Raw genomic sequence first — 25,543 nt, forward strand, 5'->3', positions numbered from 1 at the left:
TTCACGCTTGGCGCAAATCTCCACTTTTGCCTTTCCCTCCATTTAACCTGCACGACCAGATCCGCACTGGGTGCAACGCGGTGGTTAAATCACAACCACAGAATCTGTATTTAGTCTCTATAGATATTAATTTTTAATTTTGAAAAAAAATTCCAACTAAGGGACAATTTCATGTGGCCAATCCACCTACTCTATCATCTTTGGGTTGTGGTGGTGAGACCCACGTGGACACGGGGAGAATGTGCAAACTCCACACGGACAGGATCCATGGTGCTGTGAGACAGCAGTGCTAACCACTGCACCACCATGCAGCCCATCTATATAGGTATTAATGAGAATAAGCCATCATTTAACAATTCTCCATTGACTAGACTCCATTTCCTCCTCAAACAGGATGCATTTAAACTTTAAATGCTTCTATATTTGTGTCAAGCAGAAGAATTGTAATTATTTAACGTTCTGTTTCTATTTCCAGTTGATGTAGTTTCAAATTCTATTGTCCATCGGAAATTCATTGTGGGTACACTGCTTAATCATTAAAAATCACAAGCAAATAGCTAACAACGAGAAATAAAACCTGCATCACAAACTATGGCCAATGTAAAACCCCACTGTGTGTGTTCCTAGAGTCGTTTACAATTTTCTAGTCCACATGGAGAGGGATTTCTAAACAAAATGTTGGCAAATATGCATTTTAATGTCTAATTTATAAAAAGTAGCAGGGGAGGTCCATCCTTCAAGAAAATAATCTGCATTTTTCCTGCTACCCTGGTACACTGAGTCAGATAAAGTGGACTTCTTTCTTCACTACTTTAATTCTTTTTAATAGAAAAATTGGAAGAGATCTGAAAGAAACTTGCACTGAAGGTTCTCGTAAACTCTAATGCAAAAATGTTAACTCTCGCCTTGTAACTGATTGTAGTATGTTTAATGGTGATTCTCAGTCTGTTGTCAGCAAGTACCAATCACATTAAAGTATTCCCACAGACGGCCAACCAGAAAACGAAAAGCAAAATAATCAAATCACTTCTTAAAGATATTACATGGTGGGTGGCATGGTGGTGCAGTGGTTCGCACTGCTGCCTCACAGCACTGAGGACCCGGGTTCGATCCCGGGTCACTGTCTGTGTGGAGTTTGCACATTCTCCCCGTGTCTGCATGGGTCTCACCCCCACAACCCAAAGATGTGCAAAGTAGGTAGATTGGCCACGCTAAATTGCCCCTTAATTGGGAGAAAAAAGAATTGGGCACTTAAAAATTTATTTTAAATGAATCAACAAATAAATAAAAAGATTTTACACGATGTGAAATAAGAGACATACTTAATCAACCGAAAGTAGAAATTCATGATATATTAAAAAATTTTTTTAAGCATTTAAAGAAATCTACTTTCAGAAATCTAGTACTGAATCATTACGGAAGCATTGACCAACAATGTTTTTTCAGGGCCAGGTAAGTTGTTCAACAGTAGTTACTGCTTGGATCACCATATCACTGGACTTTTTATGAGATTTGTAAGAATGATAAAAGAAAGAATTTGTAGGGCAACAAGGGAAGTGGGACTAGCTGAGTAACTCTTAAGAGAGGTAGCATAGACAGACATACCGAATGGCCGCCTCCTAGTGCTGTAACCATTCCATGATTCTACTTGCATTAAATCCTGAAATTGCAATCAGATTCAGACTGATTGTTTGCTGTCAAAAACCCTGCAAATTTTCCAGACCAAAGTCAATTTTACAAATGATTTATTTTTTTGCATATTTAAGCACTCGCAGCAATTTGGTTTAATAGTCATTATTCATCAATAATTCACAGTTAATTTCACCACTACTGCAGTAATCTCTGACTTTTCTTTAGGATATGGTGACATACTACTTCAATTTAAGTTATGCCAACACAATAGGTCCACTATGGCAATTGGAGTACCGTTTAACCGAAGCATTCAACGTTCCAGATGGTACAGTTCAATCTATGCAAATGGTACTGGATAAGTTATACAATAATAGCTACTACCTGCAGAAATATTATAAATATAATTCTGTAAACTACGATTTAACTGAATGTGACACAAACTGCAGAATTGATCAGATTTGTGCAATCAAGGAAGTTGACATAGTTAAATATGAAGATTGTGTGGAAAGAGAATGCTCTTCTTCCACTCTTCCTGCACAAGTATCTGTCATTTCATCTCTGCTGCTTTCCATCCTGTTTCTTCAGATTTAGCATGCACTAAATTTATACAAATGTGCCAAAGTACGAGGATGCTACACATTGTTTAATGAGGAATCTGTGCGTAACAATAATATATACTTCAAAATCCACATGTACTTTATTCAGTATGATTAATCTAGCTTGGGTCCTTGTTAAGCTAAAACAGAATAATCAATTTCATCCATTGACTTTGTGTATGATTATGTAGCAATTGAGAAGAAGAAATGCAACTAAACTGCATCTATGGCAGCCAGTCCATGTTGAAAAGGATCTTCATGGACACTTTTCTGCAGACAAACAACCACATTGCATGAAATGGAGAGTCATTACAGCATAGATGGACATTCAGTCCATTGAGTCCATGCTACTCTCTGCAGAGCCATAGTCAGCTCTATTCCTCTGTTCTATCCCGATAGCCTGTTGGTTTATTTCTTTCAACTGCTCATTCAACAGCCTTTTGAAATCACGGATTTTCTCTGCTTCCACCACCCTCATGGACAACAAGTTCCAGGCCATTATTATTTGCTGTGTAAAAATTTTCTTCCTCACAATCCGTTGTATCTTTTGTCCAAAATTTAAACTGCGTTCCCTGGTACTATCACCTAATGGCAACAGCTTTTTTTGGTCTACTTTATCAAAACCTGTTGTAATCTTCTACATGGACTGCAGCGGTTCAAGGAGGCAGCTCACCGTCATCTTCTCAAGGGCAAATAGGGATGGGCAATAAATGCTGGCCTAGCAAGTGATGCCCATATTGCGGAAATTATTTTTTTTTAAACTCTAATCAGATCTCCCCTCAAGCGTCTTTGTTCCAAGATGAACAACCACAGCTTCCCCAATCTAACTTTGCAGCTAAAATCCCTCATCTCTGGAACTAAGTTTTCATTCACATTACAGTTGAAATGACTGGAATTCACATGGTTTTTTCCTAACGTTTGCACACAAAACAAAATGAATCCTTCCGTTTAATGAATATTACAGTTCTGATTAATAAGCTATCAGTTAATTTTGCAGTTATTTTGCTTGCTGTTATTTTTGATAGTTTCTATGTATATTGATTGTATAAAACCATTTGAAAATGACTTTGTGTATTGAATTGGCCGAAGCTACAGAATATATTTTCAAAGACTGAACAGTAGCATTTTAAGTGACTCAAATAGCAGTTCCTATGAGGGCCAAGCATCTCTATCCTTGCCATTTACAAAGCTAGCAGAACAAAGTTGTGATGCCTACATGTAGCTCACCAGAGACAAGTCAAATTAAATGAATGTGAATGACACACTTCCGAAACATTCACAAAATATCCAACATAACCTGCACATTCGGGTGGAGTAGGTGGCGGGGGGCGTGGACCAAGCCGTTAGAGTTTTGGACAATGGACCCCAGCTGAGAAGAGGGCTACACTGACCTTTTGAACCTAATAACTGTAAACAATGAGCTTGTTCTAACCATGTTGGGTAACTAGCTAGTTTGTAAAGGAAGGTCATGTGACAGCAAGTTGGCCCTTTGTATAAAAATACACTGATTTCCCAGGTCAGAGAGCAGAAAGAAAATGGTAACATCAAGAAGACTTTGCAGTTCCTTTACTCTTTCTCTCTCCAGCCATTCTGCAAGTGTGCCTTACGCATATTTCAAGGTGGTCAAGTGCTACTTTAACTATAGATTTCATCAGTTAAAACAGTCAATTTAGTAACACTGCAATTGTATTTTCCTGTTAAGACGAGTTTGACGTGGAAATTTGCATTGGAACACATTTATACCCGTGTATGACACTCAAAATAGAAACTGATTACCTCCAGTAAACCATTTTCTCTCTTAATGATGTTAAAATCACAACTGCACCCACTACCCTGTATCTTGACTCGTCAAACCCCAGGCAGCACCTTTAACATAAACCAAGAAGCTGCTGACTTCAGAAGGAGGGATATAAATCATCCGTTGACATTTAAAATGATTTCAAGACAGAGTCCAGGAAGAACCCGGCCTGAAACTGTTCAAGTCATTGATCTACAGGAACCATATATAATTGATTCTCTTCTTGTACTCTTAAACAGTTACCTCCCCTCCATCTTTGTAACTTGCTTCTGCGTGTATGTTTGTGTGCACCTCTTGAATAAATGTGTGGAGAGAGTTGGAGTACTTTTTAAAAATTATTTTTACATATTGGGTGTTAAGTACAATAAATACCATTTCCTTTTCTTGTAAAATTTACAAGGAAACCTGTTTGTTGTTAAGCTTCAGTGGAAACTATATTAAGAACTGTGAAACAAGTCTTGACTTCTTTGACTCCAGGTTTATTGTGTTGTGCAATCACTTCTCCAACACCACCAGAATGTCAACCGTATCCCTTTATACTGGGTACAGTCTATTAAACAATAAGTGCACTCTATTAAACAATTAAAACCCCAGTTTAACATGTTTTTTTTAAAAAATGTTATCGTTTCAACTAAGGAGCAATTTAGCGTGGCCAATCTACCCTGCTCATCATTGGGTTTGTGGGGGTGAGCCCAAATAGATACAGGGAGAATTTGCAAGCTCCACACGGACAGTGACCCGTGACTGGGATCGAACCCGGGTCCTCAGCGCTGTGAAACAGCAGTGCTAATCACTGTGCCACCATGCTGCCAATCCCATATATTTTTATTAAAGTTAGCATTTTTACACTGTAAAAGAAATGGATGAAACGGTTATAATTTATACCCCCCCCCCCCCCCCCCCCCCCCTTTCCCCTTTTCTGCTGTCTCCGGGTCCTATCCTGGGCCATCCATTCACCACAAATCATTTGTTTGGTGTTTGTTTTATTCTTATAGTTTTGTGAGGGGCCCTCTGGTCCCTGTGATGGGTCCCACTTTGGTGCTTTCTTGGGTCTCAGCCCCCCTGCTGCACCCTTCCCCCCTCATTCCTGTCTCCATTCTGTAGCCCTGGTGTTTCCGATGCATCCCCCCTGTACACATCCTCCCCAACCCCCCCTTCCCCCCATTCTGTGACCTTATGATAAATGTACAGAACTGTAAGGGTTAATGTTATGTCAAAATCAACCACTAGAGGGAGCTAGATGCAGAACTATGTAAAGCTTTGATGCTAAGCCTTCGGGGAGAGTGTTGAGGAGAAGGCTTGAAGACAGACTTTAGAAAAGATAGTGTGAGTGAGAGCAGACCATAGTTATTGTATTAGTGTAGAGATTAGAAGTAGATGAGTGTGGATTGGATGTTTATTATCAACTGTTTATTAGGAATAAATGTTGAATCCAATTAAGTAGTATAAATAAAACTTCCGGTGGGGGCCATGGTATGAGTGGTCGCACATTTGGTGGCTCGCACCCGTAGCGGTGTTTTTGGACCTTTTCCCTGGTTAACGGGTGGATGTGTGGAGTCAAGGACCAGAAGCAGTGGCAAAAGAGGGGAACAGACTGGAAAAGCTGGTGTGATGCCTGCGACACAAGTGGAGATGGCGGAGGGGCAGGGAGCGGCCCTGCCTGCTCAGTGGTCAATGGAGCAGCTGGTGGGCTTTCTGAATGGGAAGTTCACCCAACGGAAAGAGAATCTGGAGGACTTGGCCACGGAGGTGGACTCGATTAAGGGAGTGATCGACCGCGTGGAGATGAGGCTGGAGGCCCAAGGTCAGGCAATCCAGAAGCTGGAGGAGGTGGTGGGGGAACATGAGGAGCAGCTCGCCTTGATGACAGCAGAGATGGGGTTTGATGCGGGATCAGCAGAGGCTACTGCAAGAAAAAGTTTAGGAGTTGGAGAACCGGTCATGCAGGCTGAATCTAAGAATCGTGGGCATGCTGGAGGGAAGTGAGAGGGCAGACGCCGGCGTGTATATGGGGAAGATGTTGGAGAAGATGCTGGGAGAGGGAGTATTTTCATGATCTCTGGAAGTGGATTGCGTGCACAGGGCGCTAATGAAGCCACAGGGGAACGAGCCGCTGAGGGCGATCGTGGTGTAATTGCACCGATTCCTGGACAAGGAGCGGATCTTGTGTTGGGCCAGGCAGACGAGGCGCTGCAATTGGGAGGGAAGTGAACTCTGCGTGTATCAGGACCTGAGTGCAGAGCTGGCCAAGAGGAGAGCGAGCTTTAATAAGGTCAAAGTGGCCCTCTTCAAGAAGGGGGTGATGTTTGGGATGCTGTACCCGGCGTGCTTGTGGGTGACCTATAAAAGGCTTGAACTGTATTTCTGGATGCCGGAGGAGGCGATGGAGTTTGTCAGAGACAATGAACTGGCAGGAGAAGGAGGACAATGAACTTTAGTGAAGATGCTTTTGCGCTGTGTTTCTGCGCTTGGGTTGGGGCATTGTTATACTGTGTTTGGGGTCATTGTTTTGCTTTGGGTTTGTTTCTGTTCTTTGGTGTGGGATGAGAGCGTTGTTCTCTTTAGTTGGGCTTAGGGTGGGATTGCACCAGTAGGATGGTTGAGTGGGGGGGGGGGGGGGGGGGAATCAGTAGGATGTAAGGCTCCATGGGCGGAGGCTACCAGGTTAGCTGGGCGGGCCCGTTCACAGAAGTGCAGTGGGGGTGAGCAGGTCGTTAGTGGGGGGATAGGGATCGTGGTGATTGCTCTGGAGGCTTGGCGAGGAGGGGGGGTGAACTGCTGACAGGGGAGGGGCTTCTAAAAAGTGGTAGGAGGAGAATCGATGACGGTGGTCGCCCGAGGCAGACCTGAGGAGGTGTGGGACGTGGGTTGGAGGCTGACCCAAGAGGGGGCTATGGTTGATCGGCAGAGGGTGGGGGGCAGGGTGCCTCCCGACCAGGCTGATCACGTGGAATGTGCGAGGGTTGAATGGGCCGGTTAGGGGGGCCAATGTGTTCGCACTTTGAAAAAGATTGAAGACAGACGTGGCAATGCTGCAGGAGACTCATCTGAAGGTGGGGGACCAGACTAGACTGAGGAAGGGATGGGTAGGGCAGGTATTTCACTCGGGATTGGATTCTAAAAGCAGGGGGGTGACTATTTTGATCAACAAGCAGGTGGCGTTTGAAGTGGGAAGTATAGCTGACTCAGGGAGAGGTATGTTATGGTGAGTGCGATATTGGAGGGGATGCTGGTGGTATTAGTGAACATCTATGCCTCGAACTGGGACAATATAGAATTTATGAGGCGGGTGTTGGGGAGGATCCCTGACCTGGACTCGCATCGACTCGTTATGGGGGGGTGGATTTTAATACGGTTCTAGATCTGAGAGTGGATCGGTCGAGCGACAGCGAAGGAGCTAAGGGGGTTCATGGAGCACATGGTTGGGGGGGGGGGGGGAGGGGGGTAGATCTGTGGAGATTTGGGAGACTGAGAGCGAAGGAATTTTCATTCTTCTCCCGTGTACACAAGATGTACTCCTGAATAGACTTTTTTGTTTCTGATAAGACGTTGCTGGCGGGGGTGGTGGTTGTTGCGTACTCGGCAATAGTGGTGTCGGACCATGCTCCACAGTGGGTGGACTTGCGGGTGAGTAAAGGCGGGGGGCAGCCCCTGCAATGGAGGTTGGGCATGGGGTTGCTGGCGGAGAAAGAGGTGTGTGAGCGGGTGAGGAAGGCCATCCGGGGATATGTGGAGATTAATAACACGGCAGAGGTCTCGGCAGGTTTAGTATGGAGGCACTAAAGGCAGTGGTCAGACCAGAAGATCATAAGACATTGGAGCAGAATTAGGCCACTCGGCCCATCGAGTCTGCTCCGCCATTCAATCATAACTGGTATTTTTCTCATCCTCATTCTCCTGCCTTCTCCCCATAACCCCTGATCCCCTTATTGATCAAGAACCTATCTATCTCTGTCTTAAAGACATTCAGTGATTTGGCCTCCACAGCTTTTTGCGGCAAAGTGTTCCACAGATTCACCACCGTCTGGCTGAAGAAATTCCTCCTCATCTCTGTTTTAAAGGATCGGCCCTTTATTCTGAGATTGTGTCCTCTAGCTTTTCCTACAAGTGGAAACATCCTCCCACGTCCACTCTATCCAAACCTCGCAGTATCCTGTAAGTTTTAATAAGATCCCTGCTCATCCTTCTTAATTCCAACGAGTACAGACCCAGAGTCCTCAACCGTTCCTCATACAATAAGCTCTTCATTCCAGGAATCATTCTTGTGAACATCCTCTGTCCCCTTTCCAAGGCCAGCAGATCTTTCTTTAGATACGGGGCTCAAAATTGCTCACAATACTCCAAATGGGGTCTGCCCAGAGCTTAAAACAGTATCAGAAGTACATCCCTGGTCTTGTATTCTAGCCCTCTCGACATGAATGCTAACATTGCATTTGCCTGCCTAACTGCCGACTGAACCTGGACGTTAACCTTAAGAGAATCGTGAACAAGGACCCCCAAGTCCCTTTGTGCTTCTGATTTAAAAAGCATTTCCCCATTTAGAAAATAGTCTTATGCCTCCATTCCTCCTTCCAAAGTGCATAACTTTTCCACATTGTTTTTCATCTGCCACTTTATTGCTCACTCTCCTAGCCTGTAAATCCTCCTGCAGCCAACCTGCTTCATCAATACTACCTGTTCCTCGACAGATGTTTGTATAATCTGCAAATTTAGCAACAGTGCCTTCAGTTCCTTCATCCAGATCATTAATGTATATTGTGAAAAGTTGTGGTCCCAGCACAGACCTCTGAGGCACACCACTAGTCACCGGCTGCCATCCTGAAAAAGGCCCCTTTATCCCCACCCTCTGCCTTCTGCCAGTCAGCCAATCCTCTATCTATGCCAGGACCCTACCCTTTATACCATGAGCTCTTAAATTATTGAACAGTCTCCTATGCGGCACCTTGTCAAAGGCCTTCTGGAAATCTAAATAAATCACGTCCAGTGGTTCAACTTCCATGTTACTCCCTCAAAGAACTCTAACAGATTTGTCAGACATAACCTCCCTTTGACAAAGCCATGCTGACTCAGTCCTATTTTATCATGCACGTCCAAGTACTCCGCAATCTCATCTTTCATAATAGACTCTAAAATCTTACCAATGACTGAAGTCAGGCTAACTGGCCTATAATTTCCTGTCTTCTGCCTCCCTCCTTTAACAGCAGTGTTACATTAGCCACTTTCCAGTCCTCTGGGACCATTCCTGCCTCCAATGATTCCTGAAAGATCACCAGGAATGCTTCCACAATCTCCTCAGCTATCTCTTTTAGAACTCTGGGGTGTAGTCCGCCTGGTCCAGGTGATTTATCCAATTTCAGACCTTTCAGTTTCCCCAGAACCTTCTCCTTAGTGATGGCCACTGCACTCACCTCTGCCCCCTGATTCTTCATGGAGCTCTGGCCTCCCACTGGTGTCTTCCACCATGAAGACTGATGCAAAGTAACTATTCAGTTCCTCTGCCATTTCTTTGGTTCCTATTCTTACTTCTCCAGCCACATTTTCCAATGGTCCAATGTCTATTTTTGCCTCTTGTTATGGGCCAGGGTTTAGAGAACCCCTAAGTATATCATTGAGTTCACCTGACCCACAACTTTTAATAGATTGTGGCATGGGGAGCACATAGCCCACTCTGCAGGTGTGGTACATCAGAAATGGAAAAGTATTTTTTAAATCAAAGCAATGTTTATTCTATGAACTCAAGTCAACCTTTTTAAAACATACAGTGAACACCTTAGCAACCATTAATTCAAATACAAGCTCCAAAGAATACAACACTAAGTAATCCTTAAGCTGTCCTTTTAACATCCATAAGACTTAAAACAAAACTTTTAACAGAGGCACATCAGGTTAAAGTCACTACTGAGAGCAGTTACTAATTTTAAATCATCAGGATCAATTTACAGTTTTTAGATTACAGAGAGACTCTAATACACCTTCTGGCTGTGACTGCAGCTATCCAGCTCTGAAAACGAAACTAAAACACACCCTGCAGCAAACAGCCTAAAACTAAAGTAAAAAGCTGAAAGACAGCCCAGCTCCACCCACATCACTGATAAACACCCATTTCTTAAAGGCACATTTCTTAAACACCCATTTCTTAAAGGTGCTCTCACATGACACTCTCTTACCTTATATATATTGAAAAAAATCCTCTGGCTTCCCACTAATCCTCACCACTTTGTATTCTTTTTCTTTTGCTTTTATGCTGTCCTTGACTTCCCTCATCAACCATGAATGTGTTGTCCTCCCCCTAACATGTTTCCTCCTTGGAATTAATTTCTGTTGTGCCTCCCGAATAACCCCCAAAAACTCCTGTCATTGATGTTCCACTATCTTCCCTGCTCGGCTCCTTTTCTAATCAACTCTGGCCAGCTCCTCCCTCATGTCTTTGTAGTTACCCTTATTTAATTGTAATACCGTTACATCTGATTCCAGCTTCTTCCTCTCAAACTGCAGGGTAAATTCGATCATATTGTGGTCATTGCTACCTAAGGGTTCCTTAATCATGCCTGCCTCATTAACCTCGTAGAGTCTGTCACAACTGCTCCAAAAAAACATCTCTTCGACATTCCACAAATTCCTTTTCTTGGGATCCACTACGAACCTGATTTTCCCAGCCCACCTGAATATTGAAGTCCCCCATGATTATTGTAATATTGGCCCGGATTCTCCCCCAACCGGCAGGCGCACCATACTGGCGCCAAAGAGTGGTGTGAACCACTCCGGCGTCGGGCCGCCCAGAAGTTGCGGAATCCTCCGCACGTCCAGGGCTAGGCCGGTGCTGGAGTGGTTGCCACCGTGCCTACCGGCGCCGAAGGGCCTCCGCCGGCCGGTGCGTGTTGCCGCATGCGCAGGGGGTTTCTTCTCCGTGCCGGCCATGGCAGAGCTTTACAGAGGCCGGCGTGGAGGGAAAGAGTGCCCCCATGGCACAGGCCCACCCGCAGATCGGTAGGCCCCGATTGCGGACCATGCCACCGTGGGGGGCCCCCACAGGGCCGGACCCCTCTGTGACCCCCCGAGGACTCTGCAGGCCTCCCTCAGAGCCAGGTCCCGCTGGTATGGACCTTGTGTATTTCACACCGGCGGGACCGGCCGAAAACGGTCGGCCCGGAGATTCGCTGGGGGGGGGGAGGGGGGGGGGGGAACCACTGCCAATGCCCCCCGACCGGCGTGGTGCGATCCCCACCCCTGCCAAAAAACCCGTGCTAGAGAATTCGGCAGCTGGCGTAGGAGCGGCAGGGTGGGATTCACGCCGCCCCCCGGCGATTCTCGACCCGGCCCGGCGGTGGGTCGAAGAATCCCGCCCATTGTCTTTTTTCCATGCCTTTTCTGTCTCCTGGTTTATTTTCTGCTCCATATCCTGATAGGGAGGGGTTTATAGTGATTTGGGCATATTGGGAGTAGACGGAGCGGGAGATAGAAAGGCTGGTGGAGGAAATCCTGCAGGTGGACAGGAGGTATGCAGATGCCCCAGAGGCGGAACTGCTAAAGGAGCGGCAGAAGCTGCAAATGGAGTTTGGGCTACTATCTCTAGGAAAGGCAGTTGGGCAGTTGAGAAGGGTGAGAGGAGCGGTTTATGTGTATGGGGAGAAGGCAACTAGCATGCCGGTGCACCAGTTGAAGCAAGAGGCTGCGAGGGAGCTCAGGTAAGTGAAGGACCGGGATCGAACATGGTCTTGAACCCGGCGGGAGTGAATGGGGTGTTTAGGTACTTTCATAGCAATTTGTATGAGTCGGAACCCCCAGCCGGGGCGGAGGCATTGAGATTTTTAGAGGAGTTGGAGTTCCCGGAGGTGTTTGAGGAGCTGGTGGAGGGTCTGGGGATCCCAATTGGGCTGGTAGAAATGGTGGAGGGGCTGGAGACGATGCAATCGGGCAAGTCCCCGGGGCCAGACGGATACCCAGTGGAATTTTATAAGGAGTTCTCGGGAGTATTGGGGCCGCTGCTGGTAAAGGCTTTTAATGAGGCAAGGGAGCTGGGAGTTCTCCTCCCCGATGTTGTCGCAGACTTCAGTCGCTGTCATTTTGAAGTGGGAAAAGGACCTGGAACAGTATGGGTCAAATAGACCGATCTCCTTGCTAAATGTAAATGCCAAACAATTGGCTAAGATCTTGGCCTCGAGAATAGAGGGTTTTGTGCCAGGGGTGATAGGGGAGGATCAGACAGGGTTCATGAAGGGGCGGCACCTGGCCATGAACATCAGGAGGCTACTCAATGTGATCATGATGCCTCCAGAGGGATGAGAGGTAGAAGTGGTGGTCGCCATGGATGCTGAGATCCTTTGATCGGATGGAGTGTGACTATTTGTGGGAGGTCCTGGGCACTTTGGGTGTGGGCAGGGTTTTGTTGACTTCAGTGCCCACTTTCCCCATGCTGTTTGCCCTGGCTATAGAACCATTGGCGATGGCACTGAGAGCGTCAGGGATCTGGCAGGGGATAGTGCGGGGGTGGTGGGGGTGAGGGGGGACTTTCAGAGGTGGGATGCACTCCCGCTGTCATTGGAGGGGATGGTGCAGACAGTGAAGGTGCCGGTGCTCCCGAGGTTCTTGTTTGTCTTTCAGAGGCTGACAATTTCTATCCCCAAGGCATTGTTTAAAAAAGTGAATGTGGTGATCTTGGGGTTTGTGTGGGCGGGTAAAACCCCGCAGGTGAAGAAGGTGCTGCTGGAGCGGAGGCGAGGGGGTGGGCTGGCCCTTCCGAACTTTATAAATTATTATTGAGTGGCGAACATAGCGATGGTCCGGAAGTGGGTAGTGGGAGCAGGTGGATGCGGCCTCATGTAGGGGCACGGGTTTAGGGGCACTTTAACGGAACCTCTGCCATTCTTGCTGGCCAGATACTCCACAAGCCCGCTAGTAGTTGCAGCCCTGAGGGTGTGGGGACAGTGACGGCAGCACATGGGACTGGAAGGCGCATTGGTGTGGACACCGATATGTGGTAACCACCCGTTTGCTCCAGGGTGGCTGGATGGGGGATTCCGGAGATGGCAATGGGCGGGGCCCGAGAGATTTGGAGATTCCTTTATCGATGAGGGCTTCCCGAGCTTGGATGAGTTGGAGGAGCAGTTTCAGATGCCAGCTGGGAATGGGTTCCGGTATCTGCAGGTGAGGGATTTTGTGCAGAAGCCGGGTTCAACCTTCCTGCACCTGCCGCCCCAGGGGCTAGAGGACAAGGTGGTGTCGAGAGCAGGAGTGGGGGAAGGGAAGGTTTCAGAGATCTAGAAGGGATAAGGGAGGTGAAGCGAAAGTGAGAAGAGCTGGGTGGGGAGTTGGAGGCCGGATTATGGGAGGAGGCCCTGAGGCGAGTCAATGCATCCTTGTGTGCCATGCTCAGCCTGATACAATTCAAGGTGGTCCACAGGGCACACATGACGGTGGTCCCGATGAACAGGTTCTTTGAAGGGATGGAGGATAGGTGTGAGCACTGTGCTAGGGGGCCTTCAGCGGTTTGCCCAGAGGTGGCAGCCGACTTCTTCGAACAAATTTAATCTGTCATCGGGGGGGGGGGGGGGGGGGTGGAGGGGGGGAGAAAAGGGAGGCATGCGGGTTTGAATAAGGTCAGGATGACCAGTGGAAAGGGAGCTGAGGCAGGAGGTCCTGTTTATGTAAGCAATGTTGGCTGGGGTTTGTTATTGGGCGGGTGTGTTGTGTACCTTGGTTTGTTCCTTTTGATACCAGATGGTTAAAATTATAAATGCCTGGGCGGCATATGGGACAGTGGTTGGCACTGGGACTGCAGCACTGAGGACCCGGGTTCGAATCCCGGTCCTGGGTCACTGTCCATGTGGAGTTTGCACATTCTCCCCATGTCTGTGTGGATTTCACCCCCACAACCCAAAGATGTGCAGGTTAGGTGGATTGGCCACACTAAATTGCCTCTTAATTGAAAAAAATAATAATTGGGTGCTCTAAATTTATTTTAAAAATATAAATGCCTGAATAAAATATTTTCCAAAAAAAAGTAGTGTAAATAAATCTTTAGCTTTGTTTAATATAAAAGCTGGTTGTGGTATTTGTGTACACGATGCCAGCCATCCTCAGATCAGAATCACAAAGAACACCACATGGTACCAGGAGTTTATTTCTAAAAATAATAAGCAATTAGATTAGACAGGATAGCTTTACGAATATTCAAGAAAACAATCAAGCCACTACACCAATCAAAAAATCTGCACAGATGACGGATCGTAAGATGGAAAGTCTGAAGACGCCTGACTACTTCAGAACAACCAGTAAACTATGTCAAAATTGGACATTTTTCAAACAACAGTATGACATCTTGCTATCTGCCTCCATGCGAGTAAATACTTCCGATCAGAGAAAAATAGCTCTTCTTAATTTGGCTGAAGTGTAAGCATTTGAAGATGAGAATAAAACAAAGTATAACATAGTGCTGCAGAAATTCGATGCTCATTGCAAAAAGCAAGTGATCGAGACCTATGAGCGCTACATGTTCACAAAAAGGCTGCAGCTGAAAGGGGAGTCGGTAGATTTTTTTACTACTGCTTTAAAGTTAAGAGCACCGTTGTGTAACTTCTCCTCCATTAATGCTTCACCATCAAATTGTATTTAGGATTAATGATGAACAAGAAAAATTGCTGAGACGACCGATTTTGCCGCTGGATGAAGCGATTAAAATGTGTAAACCCAATGAACAAGCATCCTCTGAATATGCGGAGTTCAAGGCAAACGAAAAGAGCGCAAAGTCGGGAAATGTGGCCGACGCCATTAACGCTGTGACGCAGCACAAAAAAATGCGTACAACGGCTTGCGGCTATTTTGAGAGTGACATCACCAGCGTGATGACATGCACGCGCTGTGAAAACATCCACAGTAAAAAAAACTGTCCAGCAAAAGGCAAACAATGTTCCAATTGTTGCAAATACAATCACTTTGCATCACTGTGCCATTTGACAACAGCTTTTATCGCCCAGTTCTATTAATGCTTCCAGCTCCCCCCTGCCGGTCGCCCCCCACGACTGGCATGTTCAGTCCATCGAGGAACCGTTTCATTCCCGAGCCGTTCATTTGCTGCCTAGCCGCCCTTCTTCCCAATCTCTATGAGCCTTGAACACAGCCTTCAGTGCCTCCAAGGGCACGGAAGGTGAGACTTCCCCATTCAGGTTGATAGTAATGTACTCGCCTATGCTAGAGCATAGCATAGAGCATAGAACAGTACAGCACAGAACAGGCCCTTCGGCCCTCAATGTTGTGCCGAGCCATGATCACCCTACTCAAACCCACGTATCCGCCCTATACCCGTAACCCAACAACCCCCCCCCCCTTAACCTTACTTTTATTAGGACACTGCGGGCAATTTAGCATGGCCAATCCACCTAACCCGCACATCTTTGGACTGTGGGAGGAAACCGGAGCACCCGGAGGAAACCCACGCACACAGGGGGAGGACGTGCAGACTCCACACAGACAGTGACCCAGCCGGGAATCGAACCTGGGACCCTGGAGCTGTGAAGCATTTATGCTAACCACCATGCTACCCTGCTGCCCCGCAGTGTGATGTTTTCTGGCAGAACACCTTGTCGGCCAAGAGGGTCATATCCAACCTCCATATAGGGTATTGGGCACAGTCCATCCCCAACCTCATAACCATGTAATGTGGTGCGTGGTCGGAGATTACAATTGAGGAGTATTCCGCCCTGACAGTTTCTGGAAGCACCAATTTCCCCTTCTGAAAAGCTTTATTTTTATTCCCATATCTCTTCCTTATGAGAAATTATTCCCCTCTTTAAAAATGACTTTCTTTTTATTTTTCCAAATAAGGGGCAATTTTAGTGTGGCTAATCCATCTACCCTGCACATGGTTGAGACCCACACAGACACGGGGAGATTATGCAAACTCCATATGGAAAATGGCCCGGTGTCAGGATCGAACCTGGGTCCTCAGCACCTTGAAGCAGCAGTGCTAACCACTGCACCACATTTCCAATAACTTCTTTGAGATAGCCCTTCTTTGGGTCAAACAGTCAGATAATTAATAACTGCTATCAACGCACTTGATCTTGTCAATCGCCCTGTTCTATAGCATCTGTTTTAGTTTCGCTATGTCAATCTGTAGTCTCTTTTTATTTACGAATTTTGTAGAGTGGACATTTTCCCAAAGGGACTTATTGTCTATGTGTCACTCTATAGGTACTGTTCCCGAATACGCTGCTCCATTTAAAATTTCAGTCAAGGTCCTGGATATACAAAATTCCATTTCTACTGCCCCCATTCGGGCAATTATCTCTGCTGCCAATGTACTTATTACCACGATTTGTATCTATTCAGTTTCCCGTGAATAGAATCCCATCTCAGAATGGCCTCCTACTGCACTGTAAATTCTATGATTCTATGAAAGTGCTATGGAAGAGGCGCTATGTCAAAATGTAATAGGCGTGCACACTTAATAGGCCTTATTGGTACCACCAAGGCAACTGATCAACACCCATGATACACAGCTAAGCAATGCGAGAGCATTTTTGGGTTATCATAGAATTTACAGTGCAGAAGGAGGCCATTTGGCCCATGAGTTTGCACCAGCCCTTGGAAAGAGCACCCAACTTAAGTCCACATCTCCCCTATCCCCGTAACCCAGTAACTCCACTTAATCTTTATTGGACACTGAGGGCAATTTAGCACGGCCAGTCCGCCTAACCTGCACATCTTTGGACTGTGGGAGGAAACCAGAGCACCCGGAGGAAACCCATGCAAACACGGGGAGAACATGCAGATTCCGCACAGTTACCCAAGCCAGGAATCGAACCTGGGACCCTGGAGCTGTGAAGCAACAGTGCTAACGGGGTCAGCACAGAATGCTAATAATGTGCATAATGGAAATAAAATAAATCTGCTTCAAGACATTTCTTTTAAGGATACGGGTGATTCCAACAAGGTACCATTTTTTTGCTGAGTTACCTTGAGAAAGTGGTTATGGACTTTCCCTTGGACTGCTGCAGTCTTTGCTGTGAAAGCTGTAGTCTGACCCCATTTGGAATATTGTGAGCAGTTTTCGGCTCCGTATCTAAGGAAGGATGTGCTGGCCTTGGAATGGGTCTCGAGGAGGCTCACAAGAATGAACCCTGGAATGAACAGCTTGTCGTATGAGAAACGGTTGAGGACTCTGGGTCTGTACTTAGCGGAGTTTAGAAGAATGAGGGGGGATCTTATTGAAACTTACAGGATACTGAGGCCTGGATAGAGTGGGCATGGAGAGGATGTTTCCACTTGTGGGGAAAACTAGAACCAGAGGACACCATCTCAGACTGAAGGAATGATCCTTCAAAAGAGAGATAAGGAGGAATTTCTTCAGCCAGAGGGTGGTGAATCTACGGAACTCTGTTGCAGAATGCTGCAGAGGTCAAATCACTGAGTGTCTTTAAGACAGAGATATTTAGGTTGATTTATTTGATTAATAATGGGATCGGGGTTATGGGGAGAAGGCAGGAGAATGGGGATGAGAAAAATATCAGCCATGATTGAATGGCGGAGCAGACCAGATGGACCAAGAGGCCTAATTTTGCTCCTATGTCTTATGGTCTTATGGTCTAAGGTGCTGCTACAATTGAGGTAGATGAGTAATTCCAGAATATTCACCCAGTGATGTTGAAGGATCAACAATATACATCCATTCGAGATAACATTTTGAGTCTGGATGATCCTTTGTCAAAGAGTCATAGGATCATAGAATCCCTACAGTGCAGGAAGCCATTCGGCCCAAGTCTGCACCGACCCTCTGAAAGAGCACCCTGCCTAGGCCTAATCCCCCACACTGTCCCTGTAACCCCACCAAGGGGCAAGTTAGCACAGCCAATACACCTAAGCTACACATTTTTGGAATGTGGGAGGAAACCGGAGTACCAGGAGGTAACTCACGCAGACACGGGAAGAATGTGTAAACTCCAAACAGACAGTCACCCGAGGTCAGAATCGAACCAGGGTCCCTGGCACTGTGAGGCAGCAGTGCTAACCACTGTGCCACCGTGCTGCCCCATTTAAACTCAAAACATTAGCTCCATTCTCTCTCTATTGATGCTGTGAGACCTGCTGACATTGTCCTGTAATTCTGTTTTTGTTTCAGATTCCAGCATCTGCAGTAATTTGCTTTTACATCCATTAGAATTGTATGCAATTTGAAGTGAATGTAGTCCCACAACAATGTTGCTTGTCTTTCTTAAGGTTTCAGGGGAGGGAGTAGCTGTTGAAATAATCCTGACGAATTGCTCGGTCTTCTATATTGTATCTACAGTATTGGAACCATGATGCATAGAATCATAGAATTTACAGTGCAGGAGGAGGCCATTCAGCCCATCAACTCTGCAATGGCTTTTGGAAAGAGCACCCTACTTAAGCCCATGCCTTCACCCTATCCCCATAACCTAGTAACCCCACCTAAGCAATGTAGATGGAAGAGTGGAGATTGAGTTCAGTGGCAATATTAAGCTAAATGCAGTGTCTTTGGATGTGTCTGTTACTCAGGATGATAGTGTCTTTAAGGGGTCAGGTGGGGAGCCAAAGTACCCAGTCTCTGTCCTGTTCTTGTAAAGATCTGGTCCAATTAAACGTCTGGCCAATGACCCATGCAAAATGTTTTTTTTAAATACTTCTATTCAAGGCTTTTATATATATATATACTTGAAAATCATGTGAAATGTTGATGATGGAGAAATCAGAGAGCAAGATGCTACTGAAAGTAAGGGCAGATATCTGGGTATGTCCATTAGTTGACTGTTAACCATTACCTGAATATGGTCAGCTGACATGGGCTGCTTCCTTACTAAAGGTACGAACAGAACTGAACACTATGAACAGGAGCAGAGGGGCCTCGGGTTCAAGTGCATAATTCTCTGAAGGTGACAAAATAAGTTGAAACAGTTGTTCAAGTTGTCAGCGTGGTTTTATGAGGGATACTTGATGTTTGCCAAACTTCCGTGAGTTCTTTGCGGACATAACCAGCATGGTGGATAATGGGGAACCTATGGATGTGGTATATCTAGATTTCCAGAAGGCGTTTGTTAAGGTGCCACATAAAAGACTGATTCAGAAGGTGAAATCGTAGGGGATAGGGGTAGTTTACTAGATTGGATTGAGGATTGACTGACTGACAAAAAGCAGAGGGTCGGGATAAATCGGTCCTTCTCTGGCTGGCGAACTGTAACTAGCGGGGTGCCGCAGGGGTCAGTCCTCGGACCTCAACTGTTCACAATCTATATAAATGATCTGCAAGCAGGAACAGAGTATAATATGAAAAAAATTGCAGATAATACTAAAATAGGTGGGAAAGCAGGTAGTGAAGACCACATCTGGAGTATTGTGTCCTATTTTGGTCTCCTTAATTGAGGAAGGATGTGGTGGCATTGGAGGCAGTTTAGAGGAGGTTCACCAGGTTGATTCTGGGGCTGTATGTGCTGACATATGAGGAGAGATTAAATAGTTTGAGCTTATACTCGCTGGAGTTTAGAAGGATGAGCAGGGATCTGTTCGATGTGTGTAAACTACTAAATGGGATTTATTTTTTTTAATATATTTGAGAGTGCCCAATTATTTTTTCCCAATTAAGGGCAATTTATTGTGGCCAATTCACCTACCCTGCACATATTTTTCGGTTGTGGGGGTGAGACCCACGCAGACACAGGGAGAATGTGCAAACTCCACATGGACAGTGACATGGGGCCAGGATTGAGCCTGGGTCCTCGGCGCTGTGAGGCAGCAGTGCTAACCACTACGCCACCGTGCCACCCAACTAAATGGGATTGATAAATTAAACATAGACCAAATGTTCCCCCTTTTGGGGAAATCTAGACCGAGAGGTCACAGATATAGGTTGAGAGGCGGAAGATTTGGAACTGAGATGAGGAGGAGCTACTTCTCACTGGTAAGGTGAATTTGTGGAACTCGCGGCCCCATAGCGCAGTGGAATCTGTGTTGTTAAATGGTTTCAAGAAAGATAGATATATTTTTGAGGGGCAGCATGGTGGTGCAGTGGTTAGCACTGCTGTATCACAGAGCCAAGGTCCCAGGTTCAATCCCAGTTTTGGGTCACTGTCCGTGTGGAGTTTGCACATTCTCCCTGTGTTTGCATGGGTTTCGCCCCCACAACCCAACGACGTGCAGGGTAGGTGGATTGGCCACGCTAAATTGCTCCTTAATTGGAAAAAATTAATTGGGTACTCTAAAAAACGGGTTTAAAGGTTAAGGGGAACAGGCGGGGATGTGGATTTGAGACCAGGAAGAGCTCAGCCACGATCTGATTGAATGGTGGAGCAGGCTCGAATGGCTGAATTGCCTACTTCTGCTCCTAATTCCTGTATTCCTATGTTAAGGCTATAGACTCCAAGGGTTCTCAACAGAGGCACAGAGTATAAAAGCAAGGAAGTGATGCTACACCTCTACAAATCATTGTTCCCGAAAGACGTGCTGTTCGGTAACTTGGACATTCTGAATTCTCCCTGTGTACCCAAACAGGCGCTGGAATGTGGCAATTGGGGGCTTTTCACAGTAACTTTATAGCAGTGTTAATGTAAGCCTACTTGTGACAATAAAGATTATATAAATAATAAAAATAAGTATAATGCCATCTTTGGCAGTCCTTGGAGAATGTTCTCCATCATCCGTTGAAAATTTGTGCATACTGACGAAATTCTGAAGGGCAGGCATGTGTATTCGTATAAACCTTTATGGGTGTTCATCGTCACAAACTTCCTGAATGACTCTTCTAATTCTAGCTGGAGGTTGATATGGCTCCTATCTAGTCTGGTGAAGGTTTGATCCCCTGCCAATTTGGCATGTAGATCTTCTAGGCATTGCATGGAGTATCGATCTAAACATGAAGCTTTATTAACCGTTGGTGTATAATCCCTGCAAAGATGCACTGACTCGTTGGACTTAAGGACGGGGACAACTGGTGCAGCCCACTCTGAGAACTGCAATGGTTGTACTATCCCTTGGCTCTCCAACCGCTCGGGTTTAGTCTCTACTTTGTTCTGTAAAGCATATGGGACTGGCTGTGCCCTGAAATATTTTGGTCAGGCCTTGGGGTCCACATAAATCTTTGCTCTTGTTCCCTTTATTCTTTGAGGTGTTCTTTGACTACCTTGCGATATTTGCCAACGACCTCATACAGTCCACTGTTTAAAAATTTGTAGCCAGCCCAGATGGATCCTCTGGAGCCAGTCTCTGCCCAAGAGGTTGGGTCCTGGTCCTCATACAACTATGAGAGGGACATGGGCTGCATAGGTAATAGGAATCATAGTGGTCCCCATAATCTTCAAAGGTTCCCCTGTATATATGGCCAACCTGGCAGGCCTAGGGGCAAGATGCACATCCGCAGATGCCAGAATGTCTGTTCCCTGACGATGGAGATGCCAGCTCCCATTTCCACCTCCATCTCTAGCGAATTATCGTTGACCAAAAGTATTATCTTTATTGGGGCAACCTTAGGGGTGATGAAGGGGTTTAGTTGCATTGTTTTGTCCTCTATGAGCTGATCGACCCACAAGGTCCAGTGTGGGTTCAGTCAACACATTTTTTAGGATTGTGACATTTTTGACCCCATGCCCTTCATGTAGCACCTCAGTCACGGATGGGCCAAACTTGCAGTATTCGGCCAGCTTCCTTAATCTAGCCAGGAATTCTGTCATGGGTTCCCCAGGAGTCCTCCCAGCCATGTTAAATTGGTAATGCTGGAGGATTTCAGATGGCTTTGAATCATAATGGTTCTTTACTAGATCCATATGCTCATTGTACATTTTAGTGTTAGGGGCTGCAGGTTAGGTTAAGGGGCTGCAGGATAGGTTAAGGGGCTGCAGGATAAGTTAACCCCTTAATACTGCTGAATATCGGGGCTCCACATGTTATCAAAAGAATTACTTTATCTCTGTCATCCCTGTTGCTACAGAAGAAGTAGCACATGCGTTCGGTATACTGGGGCCAGTCCTCCACATCAGCATCATAGCGCTCAAGTTTCTCAAACAGGGCATTTCCGGCTTTTCTTTTTGCTTTGTTTCTTACTACAGTAGTCGTCGGGGAGATTTGAAAAGGCTGCTCAGAATCCTGTGCTCAATCCTCATTCATTTTGTTTGTGTTCATTTGTGGAGATCTGATCAAACTTTGATCACCATCCAAGGAAGTCACATGAAAATTACACATGCAGATGGTGGGAGAGGACAGCCTGTGATGCTTCCAGCAGTGGTGTAACCTACAAAGTCTTGCCATCTTGGCTCACATGAAGAAAGGCCATTTTGGTGAAATATTGGAAGACTGCCTGTTCTTGAAAATACAGAAAAATGTGTCATTTGAAACATGGAAGTCTGGCAATATCTGGTTTGAGAGGGTACATGGAAAGATCCCACAAAAGGTTAATAGCAGCTGCAAAGAGCAGGGTTATAAAATGCAGATTCTTGCTCACAAGCAGGTTTCGCAGACACATAGGTTTCATGTGGTAAGCTAAAACAATGGCTCACACCTTCATGGAATGTAACTATCTCAGGAAGCATCTGAAAAAGCATGGATGAGAGTTTCAATTGCATTAAGTGACGAATGTTTAAAACAGGCAAGTCTTTCAAGTCATAACCAAGTTAAATTTTAGCATACAGCTAAAAGCAAAGTTTCACACCTTAATTGAAATAAACTCTCTTAGTAAACAGCTGGAAAGGATGGAAGATGCCCAGTCAAATTTGGTGTCAATTTTAAAGTGTAAAATTCTACGAACATCAAGTCAATTAAAAGAAATTGGAGACGACCTGTCTACGAGAAACATCATTTAAGTCAAAATCAAAGGCAAAGTTATGAGCTGGGGACAATTGGAAAATTAAACGATTCAAAATCACAGAAATAAAAGTTAACTATTGAAACCAAAGCATTTTTTAATCAGATCTGAGAGGAGACGATATGCCCAAAATGATTAATTAGTTGTAGTAAGATGTTTACATCAAAGATACTTTTAAACTATCAAAGTGAAACAAGCCCATTTACAATAAAGTCGTTAAAACTTAATAACTCTCAGAAAGAGAATATAAACCCAGGGAGCAGCAGCAGAGGACAGAGGACAGAGGAAACAGCAACAGGAGAGAAGGGGAGGAGAACTCAGAGAGAGAGAGAGAGAGAGAGAGAGCTCGGTCATGGGAAAGACAAGGCAAGCAGCCGAGTTTAAACAGTTATACATCTAAGGAAGACTAGAATTTAAACAGGAGTCAGAGTCAGCTTAGAGATAGCTAGCAGAGTTAGCTCTTATAGATCAGTACATGGATCAACAAGACACAGCAACAGAGCTAACCAGCGAATACATCCCAAGAAGACCAGAATTTAAAGAAGATTGAGTGTCGTGGGCCTGAAGGTCTCTACAACTAACCAGCAGCAGTCAGAAGCAAGATCTTTTTTCCTTTCTGTAAAGGAAGTGTTTTCAGATTTTAAAAGAAAAAATATAATAATAAAAATAACTTAACCTGAAAAAGTGGTTATTAGCTTACTTCACTTCCTTAATAACGCAGGACCCAGGACATCGATGCTATTAAGGGGTAAGTAGGTAAAAATCTTCGGTGAAGGTATGGGTTATACCGGGGGATAACTTGAAAAGATAGTTTGACCTGAATAGCACCCACAGAAGCCTGCATTGGAGTCAGGGAGTGAGAATCCCTGTTCACCATTTAGAATATCAACCTTTTTTTTGGTATATAGGGGGAATTCTAAGAATAGTGGTGAGTTTTAACTTCAGCCAGATACTGTGTACTGCAACATGACCATGCTTCAGCAGAGAAACAGGGTATGGAGCAAGCAGAATTGCTGGGTCTCCCAGATAAGTAAGTACCTGCAAAATGAAGATAAAAGGAGCATCTCAAAACAGAATTGCCAGTGACAGGGGAAAATGAGGGTTGACATTTATAATTAAAAATGGTGATCAACTTGTTTATCAATGAGATGACATTACTCATTTCAATAACATCAACATAAGTACAAAATGTGATAAAAGGACTTGTGTTTCTATAGCGTCTTCATGACTTCTGGATGTCCCAAACTGCTTTACAGCCAACAAAGTACTTTTGAAGTGCAGCCACTATTATAATGTAGGAACACAGCATCAAAATTGTGCATAGAAAGCTCCCACAAACAGTAATGTAACAATGAGCAGATAATCCAGCTTTTATTATGTGGATTGAAGAATAGATGTTGGCCAGTATCCCAAGGGAAAACGCTAGCTTGTACTGGTGCCAACTTTTCTGATAAAATGAGATGGGAAAAATGTTCCCTATCTCTTGGAGCGATGTGTTGACGACATTTCTATGCCAAGAAGAGTGAGATTAGATATAACAAAAAATGCTGTAAATACTCAGCTGTTTGATAATATACATGGAGAAACAGAGTTAATATTTCAGGTCAAGGATCTTACTTCAGAACTGAAGGAAGATGGAAATGTAATAGGTTTTGTGCAAGTGGAAGACGGAGGAAGGGAGCAGGAAGTACAAAACGGAAGATCTGCGATTGGGTAAACAGCAGGAGATGAGCTGCTCCACAAATCAGTGACCCAATCTCCATTTGGTCTCCACAGCATACAGGGGGCCACACTGTGAATGCCGTGTAGACAGCTTACTAGATAAAGTAACATAGAAAGTAGGAGCAGTAGGCCATTTGGGCCCCTCGAGCCTGATCCGCCATTCAACATGATCATGGCTGATCCTTTATCTCAACGCCATACTTCCTTCTTAAATATATTCAGTGACGTGGCCCCCACAGCTTTCTATGGTAGGGAATTCCGCAGATCCACCACCCTCTGAGTGAAGTAAATTCTCCTTATCTCAGTCCTAAATGGTTTGCGACTGTGATCCCTTGTTCTAGACCCCTAAGGAAACAACGTCTCTGCATCCAGTTTGTCTAGCCGTGTCAGAATTTTATATGTTTCAATTTATATGTCTCACTTTTCTAAGCTCCAGTGAATAGAGGCATGGTCGACCCAATCTCACCTCATACAATAATCCTGCCATTGCAGGAATTACCCTGGTGAGTCTTTGCTAAATTCCCTCTATGGAAAGTAAATCCTTTCTTCGGTAAAGAGACCAAAACTGTACACAAGGTGTGGTCAATACCCTAGCTGTTGTCTCACCAAAGCCTTGTAGAGCTGCAGTAAGACATCCCTGCTCCTGTAATCAAATCTTCTTGCAATGAAGGCCAACATACAATTTGCCTTTCTAATTGCTTGCTCGATCTGCATCCTTGCTTTCAGTGACGAGTAAATAACTACTTTGACTTCACATTTCCACCCTCCTTCAGTTCTGAAGAGCGGTCCTTGACCTGAAACGTTAACTCTGTTTCTCTCTGTATAGATGCTGCCAGTCCTATTAAGAATTTCCATCGTTTTAATGTTGATTTTGGATTTCCAGAATCCGCGATATCTGCCTCAGTGAGATTACATATATTTGCCAGTGTGTCATTCTGGGCAGTTTTTTTTTCTTAGAGTGTGAGGGAGGTAACACTAGAGGATGCTATGCAA

The 25,543-nt window shown here is 45.2% G+C and overlaps 1 protein-coding gene across 5 annotated transcripts in view; it reads left to right on the plus strand.

Moving 5' to 3' along the window:
* Positions 1–4,481, plus strand: part of smpdl3b (sphingomyelin phosphodiesterase acid like 3B) — a 119,235-nt gene extending 114,754 nt beyond the window's left edge. For all 5 annotated transcript variants that reach the window (XM_038796425.1, XM_038796421.1, XM_038796427.1 and 2 more), the window contains one exon: positions 1,858–4,481. In XM_038796425.1, the coding sequence (XP_038652353.1) occupies positions 1,858–2,223 (366 nt within the window). In that variant the 3' untranslated portion in view covers positions 2,224–4,481. The remainder of the gene's footprint in view (positions 1–1,857) is intronic.
* Positions 4,482–25,543: the final 21,062 nt, after the last annotated feature.

This window comes from Scyliorhinus canicula, chromosome 1, assembly GCF_902713615.1.
Source record: "Scyliorhinus canicula chromosome 1, sScyCan1.1, whole genome shotgun sequence".
NCBI lineage: Eukaryota > Metazoa > Chordata > Chondrichthyes > Carcharhiniformes > Scyliorhinidae > Scyliorhinus > Scyliorhinus canicula.